Source organism: Leptonychotes weddellii, chromosome 5, assembly GCF_054177405.1.
Source record: "Leptonychotes weddellii isolate Sample4059 chromosome 5, ASM5417740v2, whole genome shotgun sequence".
In the NCBI taxonomy this organism is placed as follows: Eukaryota; Metazoa; Chordata; class Mammalia; order Carnivora; family Phocidae; genus Leptonychotes; species Leptonychotes weddellii.
In genome coordinates, this window is record NC_138373.1 from 52,350,295 (window position 1) to 52,362,781 (window position 12,487).

General features: G+C 39.8%; 1 protein-coding gene across 1 annotated transcript in view; it reads left to right on the plus strand.

The window, feature by feature from the left end:
• PLXDC2 (plexin domain containing 2) overlaps positions 1-12,487 on the plus strand; it is a 435,549-nt gene that overhangs the window by 159,342 nt on the left and 263,720 nt on the right. The window contains exon 2 of the mRNA XM_081818908.1: positions 1,241-1,452. Coding sequence (XP_081675034.1) covers positions 1,241-1,452 — 212 coding nt within the window. The remainder of the gene's footprint in view (positions 1-1,240; positions 1,453-12,487) is intronic.

Genomic DNA, 12,487 nt, shown 5'->3' on the forward strand with positions numbered 1-12,487 from the left:
AAGATTTTATTTATTTATTCATGAGAGACAGAGAGAAAAAGAGAGAGGCAGAGGGAGAAGCAGGCTCCTAAGGAACAGAGAGCCCGATGCGGAAAGGGAAATATTTTAGATCATTTGTGTGTGATTAGTAGTGGTAGCCTTAACTTAGTTATTAGAGTTCTAAGTAGCTGATACAATGGTATTATAAGTCACATTAAATACATTTCGTTTCTTGGAATGTTCTCCTATTGAAGACAACATCACAGCTATAATTAAATCACTGCTCTCTTAGCCCTTTTTGAACCTGTATCCTGCCAGTTATAAAGGCTGTCAATTCATATCTTTGGGTAATAGTTGCATACAAGAAGACTGTTCATCTTGGTCAGAAACTGAATTTCCCATACTTGTGATACACCTTCTTCTACTGACCTACTGAAATGAAAGACTAGGAGTAATGATTAAATCTTATTTTCCCTCCTGTAGTAGTAGGATGAGTTGGGTCAACAAGGCCAGTCCCTGCTGATGGCTTTAAAATACCTGTGTGATTTGGTCTCTTTGCTTTCCCATCCATTTCTCTAAGTGCCTATCACTGTCATCCTTCACCACCCTGCCAAGAGTCCAAGGTGAGAACTGCACAAATGAACAAGAGCCTTTGTGATGCCTCCTGAGGGTGTTACTTATTAAATGAGGTAGGCAATGAACTAAATCTGACTGGTGAGCTACAAGGCAGTTAGTACATTTACGCAAAGATCATTCCATATATTTTTTAACACATTCAAATACATTGTTACCTCTTTGCTGGGCAGCAGAACTTGTGTGAGAGGAATATACGCTCACAAGTTAATAACGTCTGACTTTTTTTTTTTTCAAATGTGCTAAGAGTCACTAGGTTTCGTTCCTTTGTTTGGATTGTAGCTTATTTTCTCAGAACAACTAGAGAATGTTTATGAAGTGTGTGTGTGGAGGGCGGGGAGGGGAGAGAATAAAAATGCGTTGCTTTAGGGCTGCACATCTGTTTCAGGGACTCTGCTGGATCTGCACATTAACCATTCCCACGACTTATGCCATGGCATGTATTAAAATTGCATTCTACTCAGAGATGTTGATCCCAACTCAAAATACTACAATTAAACAGATTTCCCTGTTAGGAGTTAGTTTCCTATCTTCATGACGGGGCAAAATTATTGTTCTGCTCTATTAGTTAGCATGTGTATGACTCCTAACAAGTGGTAACTCATTATTTTATTTCTTGTTCAAACAGATGGGCAATACCAAGTTGCTCAGGTCTTCCCGCAAGCAGAAGAGGAAATGGAAGTGGACACACATGCATTCAGCCACCGGTGGAAAAGAAGCTTGGATTCTCTCAAGGCAGCTGACTCTAACCGAGCAAGCATGGGCCAAGACTCCCCAGAGCCCAGAGGCTTCACAGACCTGCTACTGGACGATGGGCAGGACAACACCACACAGATTGAGGTAGGTAAATAATCTGGGTAACTGAACTGGGTTGACGACTGTATTTTCTGTGAGGCATCCAACTTCTGCATATGGATAGGCTCCACCTTCAGCTCACTCGAGAGCTTTTGGATTTTTTAGTAAGGATCAATTTAACTTATTAATAAATAGTTAATATTCAGTAATTAAGTAATCAATAATTATAACTATATGAAATAGGTAAATACATAATAGCTAAGCCATTTAATCAGCCATGAGTACATTTATTCACACAACAGACAAACACTGGCTTGCTATGGTGATGATCGTGAGGAGACACAAAGAGGAACATGATACAGCACCTGCCTGCAAGGAAGTCGCTGTGTAACCACATCAGCTCTGTGCTACGTGATACGTACAAGGATATATAGGAGCTGGAGCATGGCATGGAGGAGGGCGAGGTCACCTGCTTGGGCCTGAGGGTGGGCCGTTGTCAAAGAGGCTTAGCCTGGGAGCAGGCGTTTAGGCAGGGGCTTGGCAGGTTGAGGGGAGTTCACCAGGTTGATTTCCTGTCAGTAGTGAGAAAGAAGATTCCTGGCAGAGTGAACTGCATCTGCAGTGGCCAAGTCTTAGAACGCTGGGGCACGCTGGAGAGTCTCATTGAGTGACCAACTGTCCCTTTTACCCGGAGCTGAGTGCTTTCCTCGGGTAGAGCGCTTTCAATGCTAAAAACAAGGCAGTTCTGGGCAAACTGGAATGGTCCGTTCACTCTGTGACTGTAAGCAATTCTGTGTTGTGGTTGGAGCTATGAAGTGGAAGGAGGACAGTTGGAGATGGGTTTGATGAGTATGGAAGTTCGCTGAGGACACATTTTGGGCAGACTGTAAGGTTGCCCAGAGGCCTCAAGGGTGGTATTATATTGCTTAAATTCCCATAGTCCTTAGCCTTGCAAATCATAAAATATGATCCTGTTAGTCCACTAGATCTAACAAAAACAAACAGGTCAATCTTATGGAAGTAAGCAAAAAAAACACCTAAATGAGAATGCAGGCTATTTATTCGTTTGCTCTAGCAAGAGTGAGCTTCTACCACTTCCCTCTGGCAGAGACTCAAAAGCAGGCAGGGGAGTGGGCAAGTTTCTCACTTAAAAAAAGAGAAGGATAGGGGTATCTCTGTTAGCTAAGCCTCTGACTCTTGGTTTCGGCTGGGGTCATGATCTCAGGGTCGTGAGATCCAGCCTGCTTAGGGTTCTGCACTCAGCAGGGAGTCTGCTTGAGGATTCTGTTCCTCTGCCCTTCCCCCACTTGTGCGCATGTGCACACGCGTGTGCTCATTCTCTCTCTCTCTCTCTCTTTCAAATAAATACATCTTTAAAAAAGAGAGACGTCTTCAGATACGCTCTCATGGGAAGTTGTTGGCACAGAGGAGCTGGAGACAGGCTAATTAGAAGCAGAGCATCTTATGTGATCGATTTGGGGAGCATATTTGGCTTATACTGAGTTGGACCTAGAGACAAAAAATAGGAAATCTGTCAGTTGTTCATCAATTCCTGCCCATTCTGGGCTGATTGCTGCCCAGGTTGCATTCTGGCTCCCTGGACTGGTTGCTGTAGAATTTGGAGGTCAGAGTTCTGTGGTCATCCGTGGTCCAGCCATTGTCTGTTTGAATATCCTCTCTCGATCTGAAGGTTTAGTTCCTATTTTCTCCCAGGTAGCAGGTTTATACATTTTCAGAACCAGACAAGATTCTTTTTACTGCCCTGAAATACTCATTATTTAGGAAAAGAACTCAACTTCATGAAACAGACACTACATCGTTCTCCAAATAGTATCAAGGCATCATTTTGTTCCCGCATAGTGAGAGGAATCTTCAGAAGATCTGAAACCCAGGCCATTGGGATTCTGTGGATGTGAGAGGCCCAGCAATCTCCTCCATCTCCTTAGCTAGTATGTGACTCTGGTGGTCCCTGGCCGCCCCAGCCAGGCCCCTTAACAGGCAACAGAGGAGGTGCCTGGAGCAAAAGTCATATAATATCTGTAAGAGGCTATTCTGACTCCTGCAGAGTGCCTGCTATTTTGGCAACAGTGTTGTTATAGCAACTCGGAGAGGGCAACATAATTCTTCCCTGAGCACTCTTTAGCTGGGGTGCAGCATAAAGAAAAGAGAGATGAACAGAAGCAGAGGTGTTTACTCTCTGCCCAGAACTGGTAGCTCACTGAGATTGAAAGGGGAGAACACACATTCCTAGAACTCTGTGATCTCTATGCAGGATGCTGAATTTTCCAAATCATTCGTAAAAGAGAAAATCCCTTTGCTTGCGGATGTATGAACACTCCTCAAAATATAATCCCCACTGCTGTTATAGCCATGATGTTGTTTTTCAGCCATTTTTTCTCTTTTTCTACCTTAACAGAGGAGATCCCATAATGTCAGGGATTTTGAATCAGTAAAACGAAGGAGGGAGGATAGTGCTGGTGCAGGGAGCTATGTGCTGGGCAATCACTTGGTGCTAACATGTGCCGGGTGCTGTATGGAGATCATCTTGCCTGGTCCTGACATCAGCGTACTGAGATTTGTGTCTCCAGGTTCACTGGGTAATCTCAGTGCCTTTTACATGAGGGCAGTTTCAGATTTAGGTTTAGTATTTCCCTAAACTCTTCCATTAATGAATAAAGGGGCTGGTATTTAAACCCAGGCCTGCCCAGCTGCCAAGATTTATTCTTTCTACTTGGCTTTGCTTCCTCCAATAGAAGGGAAAGTAAATGGTACTTTGATTAGGTAATGATTTTGGACAGTGGCGGCACCCCAGTATCGATGAGGGAGTGCCTTCAGGGTTTCAGCCTGGCAGGAAGGAAACTTCTCTTGCAGCTAGATTTTATAACAACATGGCTGCTTTTATTTGAAGAGTTAATGTATTCTGATGGGGTTCTGAGGATTGATGGAGATTACTGGGGACTGAAGTCCCGTAAGTCACTCCTTGGCACTACCTCTAGTTCTGGAAACAAAAGCCTACATCTGAAACTTCTCTGCAAAGTTTATTTATCCTGGCCCTCAAAATGGCATTTTTGAACATTGTTGTGTCTCTTTTAGGGAAAATATTTTTGCCTGATGGAGTTAAACAGAAATAAGGAGGAAAGAAACCAAATGGTGATAGAGGGGCTACTCTGTGCAGGGCATTGTGACAAGGTCCTTCTTATCTCTTGGGAATAAGCATTTTGATTTATATTGCTTAAACAAGCAATGGGCATGAAAGACAATGTGTGCTTTTTCCCTTAGATGCTTCCAGAGTTGATGTCAAGAGTGGGAATTATTTTGCTCCAGAGCCCTGACTATAGTTAGTGGCTGTGAAAATAATTTGTATCCCAGTGAGACTTCAACCTCCCAGAATGGCATTCCTATGCATGTGCCCCCCTGCTTCTGCCATTGTCTAGACTTTCTCCCCCACTTTCACCGAAGACAAAAACAAAAGACAATAGCATATTTACTATTCTGGCACAAATTCATTCAGACATAAACAAAGGCTGTTATTCTCTTAACTTTGTGACAGTATTTTTTCTGGCTCTACACAAGAACAGATAATAGAGGGACTGGAAACCTGGAAAATTCTTCTAGTCGAAGTTTCTTGTTGTTGTCATTGCTTTCTTTCTTTTTTTTTTTTTTTAATATTCTTCCCCTGAAGATATAAAGATGTTTTGAAACCGTTTGTATTTCCTGATGAATAAGTAGGGACTCAACAGTTGGCAGACGCCTCTGTTGATCTGAATGTTGACTTCGGCTAGCCTTTTCTTCTTGTACTTTCTCTGTTCATGTGGACATGTAACCACTTGGCCATGTAAGAAGAATGGTGCCTTCTTCTGATGGGTGGGGTTAAGAGCAGTCACTGGTGTGCTACTTTTGTAATTCCTTTGGGAATACAAGGTCTCCTAAGACTTTCAGGTAAGGCTGAATCATGTTCATGATTCAGCCATGTGAGAGCAGCCTTCAGTGGGTCCCATGGCCCCTGGGACCCTAGCGTGGATGGACAGCAAATGGTTTTACCTTGTTGCTGGCTATTGCTCCCTTGCTGGCCCGGAGCTCTTGCAGCCTCGAGGGCACCTTATGGAATGGGGAGGGCCTGAGCAGTGTTTGGTGAGAATTACTGATCCTCATGAAGATCAGTTTCATCAACTGTCTCCCCGTCACAGTGTTGGTAACTTACAGAAATCCATTCCAAATTCCTTTCTCACACACTGAACCAAACATGGAGTTTCTGTCACGTATTCCCATGCAATATCGTGAGCTTCATCTTCCCCATCTTAGGACAATGAAAATGTTTTTGGAAAGGATCTTCAACTGTGATTTTTTTTTTTTTTTGCCTTGATTCAAAAGCACTGGGATGACTTGAAGAAGGGAATATTCAAAATAGGGTTTATGGATCATAGGAGTGTAGCTCCATGATCCAAAGTGACTCAGAAATTGTGAGCGAGCCTAGTGCCTCTCAAGGGTTGCACATGTGGCCATACCACAGGCCACACTTTGAGTTTCGGAAAGTTAGACCACAAAGCAGATTTCGCTATTGATTTTGAAGATATAAATGTTCTGAAAAATCTTAGGTTAATTTGAATTGCCTACCAACAACATGTCTTGTGGATTTCTCATTTTGGTACCAAATTAAAAATTGCAGGCATATCCAGCAATTATATCATCTATGTTCACATTAAAGCTCTTATCTGAGGAAGGTATAATTGAGAATGACCAGCAAATATGTGTGATGGATATAGCTAAAATCCAGAGACAAACTGTTTTTCTTCTAGATGCATATGTAAAAACTTTTTTTGATCTGCTATAGCACACTTCCAATTGTGTCTGCATCTTACTTTTAAAAATTTTGCAGTACATTTCTTTAAAAAGTTAGCAACCACTACCACGAAATTGCAGTCAAAAGCTTATTAGCATAAGTAAGATTCTAGGTCTCCAAAAGTACAGGCTTTTTCTTCATTACCTTTTTTATTCAGGATGAGGAAAAGAACACAGGGAACAATTCAAGATCCACCTGGAGAGGAATGAACTTTGTTGTTAAACAATAGTGAAATAAAGCAATGATCTAAAATGTTAAAAAAAAAAAAAAAAAAAAAGTTAGCAACCACTAATTGCTGCACATAAGGTTGTTATATATGCTCTAATATTTTATTGCAGTCTATAATTAAACAATCTACTTGAAAGGAAAGAAGTCACTGGCAAGTACTTAATCTAAAAGAGATTGTGATTGCTTTGGTGATTGTTTTACAAAGAAAAAGACATCCCGTAATGCCCCATGAAGGCAGAATCTTCCTGGTATATTTGCACTATAGAGAATACATCAGATATTCTTAGATAATGGAAATCTTACTGCTTCTGTATCTCAAGTCTAAGTAAGCTTTCTCAATTTCAAAGACCTGACAATCACAAAAATGAATATAAATAAGGGATAGTAATAAGACATATCATCCCATTTCACAGAAATAGAGTAAGGAAGATTTGCAGAGTACTGGCATGCTGATTCTTTTCTCGGGCCACCGTTCTGCTCAGTGAACTCACAGAAGATAATACTTATATATGAGAAGAACGTGATAGTGCAGATTTGTGACATTTTCCAAAAGAAAGAAAAGTATCACCTGATACTGAATAACTCTGCTACTATATTTATTATGAATGTGAAAAGCTGGTATAGATTTTTTTTTAATGAGGCATTTCCATTTTAGGAGATCTTAAGCTTGCAGAGGCTTCAGTATGTAGTTGCAGAATCAGAAAGCCATGTGAAGGGAGTGCTAAGATTAATCCTGGAGAAGCACACTTATTTGACTCAAGAGTGAAGTGAAATTTCCCAAGTGCAGTGTAGGTGTCAGATTTGGTTCCAAAGAAGATGAAAAAGCGAGCATTGTAAGGGTATGTGATTGAAAAGGAGAAGAAGTACTGTGTAAGTTAATCAGCACCCAGAGGAAGACCCTTATTCTGTAGAGAGCCAAGATTAACGTAGAGACAAGGTGTCATCTGAACCAAGTGAGGAAGAGAGCGTTATGGGGATTAACATAAGAATAATAATAATAAAAAAAAAAAAAAAAAGAAGGTACCAAGCATCAGGGTATTTCTAGACAGAGAGTTTTGTACAGATAGGCAGGGCCAAGGCTTTAAACTCCCTTTTGGAAAATGTGTCCTGGTCTGTTCAGGCTCCTATAGCAAAACTACCAGAGACTGGGGGGCTTACACAACAAACATCTGTTTCTCATAGTTCTGTAGTCTGGAAAGTCCAGAATCAAGCTGTTGGCAGGTTGAGTGTCTGAGGAGAGCCCACTTCCTGGTTCATGGAGGGCTGTCATTCTGCTGTGTCCTCACATGGTTCAAGGGGCTAGAAAGCTCTCTGCGGTCTCTTTTATAAGGGTACTAATCCCATTCGGGAGGACGCCACCTTCGTGACCTAATCACGTCCCCAAAGGCCACACCTCCACATGCCATCACATTGCATATGAGTTGAGGCGGGTGGGAGGGCACAAGTGTTCAGATAACACTGTGCTAAGATATTTGGAATTGATCAAGAAGGTACTTGGAAGCTACTGAAAGATTATAAATAGGGAAAAGCAAGATTGCTTTGAGAGTCCTAAAATACTGCTTGGGTGGGGCAGGGTGGGGTGGGGCTGAGGGATGGAAAGATGAATTAAATTTAGATGAGAATTGTTGTCAGGTAAAATGAGATGGTGTTAGAGGAAAGGTTTGGATGAACATAAGGATTTCAGAAATACTCAGATTTCTACTCATTAACTTACATCAGCCACCATGACTGAAGTCTTGCCACCCCTTCTGGTGCTTGCTTGACGCTGAGAGTCACTTGGGGGTCCCTGTCATCTCTATCCCTGGCAGGGCGACCTGTTACACCCTTGATACCTCCCAACTCATATGGGTTGGGAATTGGCCTCATGTCTTCAACTCCATATTGCCAAAGGTTGTATGTACACCGACAACAAAGTCTATCTTAATTCCTTCTGTTTGGGTAATTGGAAAAACACCTAGTTTAAAACTTCTGATTTAATCCCATTCGGCTTCTTCTGGAATATTGATGAGGACTTCTAGTCTTCAAAAAAAGAAAATGCACTGAAAATAATAAATCAGGCAGAACTTACCTGCAATTATTACTCATCCTCTAAAAAGATAATGAGGATTAAAATAGAGTATCATATATCTTGCTCAATTGTAGATTATTCTTAGCTTGACATGCCAGCTCTCTATTGAAACAAAAATGAAAAAAGATCCATAACCGTCCTTCAAAGAGTTCCATAAAGAATAACTGAATTATTTCTATGATGCTTCACTGTTAGCTAATTGAGTTTACTTGCAGTAATGGCATGGAAATAGTCTTCGAAGTGATACATACAGGTTGTAAAATTATTATGTGTGTTAATCATATAATTTATTTTCAGAACAAGAATTATGTTTTAGAATGAATAATATTCTTGTGTTCTTCATGTACAAAGAGAAACACCATACTAACCTCCCCCAACCAGATCCCTTAGATTAATTGTAAAAATATTGCACAGAGTTTTTTCCTGCCTCAATTTCCTACCCATTCATGAGGACCCTGTTATATTTTCTGCCTTTCTTTGTATTAACTGGGACAGCAAGAGGAAACGCCTAACAGAGGAAACATCGGGTAACTGCTAATAGTTGAATTTTTATTGTATCATCTTACAATCTTATTTTTCCTCTTTGTTCAGACCATCTTCCAATGGGACATTTAAAACACACTTTTATGAAAATTATTATTTTCAATATCAAACATAGTATTGCTTAATGCCATAGGTCTAGATCTTTATCTAGATTTTTTTTTTTTTTTAAATCCTGCTGAAAAAACAGATTAATTGTTTTGGTTGTCCAGAACATGTACAGTTTTTATATGTTGAGCAAAGGGCTCAGGGTGAAAGCACAAGTGGCCATTAAGTATGGGCTAGAAGTCAGGAGCAAAAAAGCCAGCAGCTGCTTGAGTCCCCTGTTCTCTGGGCAGCCCATGGAGAAGGGTCCCAAAGTGCTCCAGGCAGGGCTGTGTCCCATTTGGTTTTCTTCTTTATTGGAGAAGCATGAGAGTGGCATTGCACAGGGGAAATAAATACTCAAGGATCGGGGCGCCTAGGTGGTTCAGTCAGTTAAGCATCTGCCTTCAGCTCAGGTCATGATTCCAGGGTCCTGGGATCAAGCCCTGCATGGGGCTCCCTGCTCAGTGGGGAGCCTGCTTCTCTCTCTCCTTTTGCCCCTCCCCCACACTTGTGCTCTCTCTCGCGCGGTCTCTCTCTCTCTCTCTCCCTCTCAAACAAATAAATAAGATCTTTTTTTTAAAAAAGTACTCAAGGATCAAGCACAAGCAGTCAGGCTTACCTGCCAGCGCTTTAGGAAGGGCCAGCACCTGGGCTGGGGTTACCAGATGCCACAGAAAGTTGAGTTCAGGCTGAGCCCATCTCGTTGTGGGGTGCATAACTTGTCTCCTTAGATAGGTAGCTTCTGGGCAACAGAGAGACAGCTTCTGGGGTCATTCACTGGACAGCCCCACTCTGTATTAGTGGATTATGCCTTAAGGACTCGTTTTCTTTTTTTCTGTGATTTTTTTTTTTTCAAAATCAGAAACAGAATAATAAAGTGATTATAACTCAAAGACTAAATGGGTTTGGGTTGGCACAGGCATGTCAACAGCATGATTTCTATTACTATAGAAATAGTAATAGAAATTACTATTTCTACATCTGGGAGAGTATTGAGGCCACTGCTTATGCCCATGAAGATTTGGAGCATAATGAATCTGCCAGCCCTTATGATGCAAACTTCCTTAATTTTTAGAGATACTAATACCAGTGGGTACACTAAATCACACCAAGTCTTTGCCATTTATTTTATCTAACAAATTAATGTGCACTCTGTCATGTAGCACCAATGCATTGGAAAAATAAAGACTACAGGCCTCTGAAAAACAGTGATGTTCTGTAATTTTATGTGACTCCCATAAGTTTCTGTGGACCTTTGTCAAAGACATCTTATGGGTCTTTGCCAAATACTATGACTTAGATGGAAATACCGCTTGGTCTATACATTACAGATGAGTTGGCCATTACAAATACAGGAGACACCTAAAATTTTCTGACTATTTAAACTTAAGGTAGGAAAATTGCATTTTTATTTTTAAGCAATGATGTATAACATATTTTTACTAAGTGTTCAGGGGACTTTCCCTTCACCTTGTATTTCTGAAGCAGTTTTAAGGCAGATAAGGGTCTCTTTATAACAAAGCATGCATATGTATATTCATATTCATCACTTTGCATCTGTCATAAAGAAATTTGCTAATGTAGCACTCTATACTCTATTAAGGAAGCCATCAAATATATTAAGGTCCTTTTAAGAAAGGGTAGTTAACATTCAGAATGAAAAGAGACTACTTTAATTTTCTTCTTGAAAGAAAGAAAACCCCTCTGTTCATGCCCCAGTGACGCATAGATATCTGAATCTGTCTAGAAACAAGAGAGGGATTGAACTCTGCAGCCCTTGGGGACAGTTGTTTGGAGCTATTTTCCATATGGTATTTCAAGCCTGAGCTCTTAAATTGAAATAATAGTTTGGAATCCATGGCACTGAATTGAATGAATGGATTAAACACTGCTGAAATTATTTCTCTTTTACAAATAATTTCTAGCTCTTTTGTAAATGTCATATGTTTAACCAATCTCCAGCTCAAAGAGCAAAGCTACAGAAAACACTAACATTCACCTTTTAGACAATGCCTCTATCTATCTATCTATCTATCTATCTATCTATCTATTTATCTATCTATCTATCTATCATCTATCTATCTATGTTATTTTGGATTCACAGTACTGATCCCACTTGTGACCAAAGGTATTTGAAAGAAAACTTTGCAAAGCAAAATTCTATCTGTTTAACTTAAAATTTTCACTTAGTCACAGCACCTTTTAAGGGGGTCTTTTAGGTACTTCGAAAACTAAAAGCATTTCATCTGGTGATGGGAGATACTGCCTAAAAAAAGCAATGCTGGTAATGCTTCTTCCTAACCTTTCAGGGTTTCGTGAATTCTAGCCTGGAACATTTTATAATTTTCAAAGTTAAATGCAATTATTTGTGGTTGTCAGATTTTTTTTTTCTAAGAAAATTTTAAGTTGTAATAATCTCCAGTTATCTTAGGTTAGACGCTGCACAGTGGTCATATTTGAATGCAAATTTTTACTTGTTCTGTCATTTAAAGGTAGTATAAAGTAAAAGATCATTTAAAATTTCATGTTCTGGAAATATTTACATAGAAACACTAACAAACCTTCCCAAAGAACTTAAAAAGACAGTGAATTCATTCATTATAAATAGTACTATACAATGATCTGTTATCTTAAAAATCAAGTATAAACAATTATTCTCCTTCTTAAATACCAGTTGAACAAAGAATGACTTGTCATCTTTCTCTGTCCAGTGAGAAATCAGATGTCATGATTTTTACAAGTGAACAGGATTAATCTTTACCAGAATAGAAAAATTTCATATTCAAATAGGAAAAATGAAATCCAAAGAATAAGGAAATAGCTTTATGAATAAATATAGAAATGTGCCAGATCAAAATAATGATTATCATTAGAAATTTTTCTCACATTACTAATTGGGCCTGGTGATAGTAAAATTGCCTTTCAAGGTAAACAGAATATTTAGATAAATCTTTGTATATACACTGTTCCTCAAAAACCTTGTGGAAAGTAATATTTTCCACTAGAAAGCTAAGGAAATAATCAGTGTATTCAAAACCTCCCCCATCCCTCCTGCCAACAGCCCATCCAACACGAGTCTGTTTACAGAAGACTTCAGAAGGCAGCTACAGTTCAGTTACTCATTGGTCCACAAAGAACTGAACTAGAAATCAAAAATCACTTTCGCCATGATGGTCAAAATGTTATTTTGCCTCACTAAAGAGGTTTGTTTGGTCTGAGCAGATTTAGAATGTATTTGACCTGCTCTATTCAAGAATTTTTGTTGCTGAACAATTGTAATGGCCACTTGAAGGAATTTTTTTTTAAATTTTGCTTTG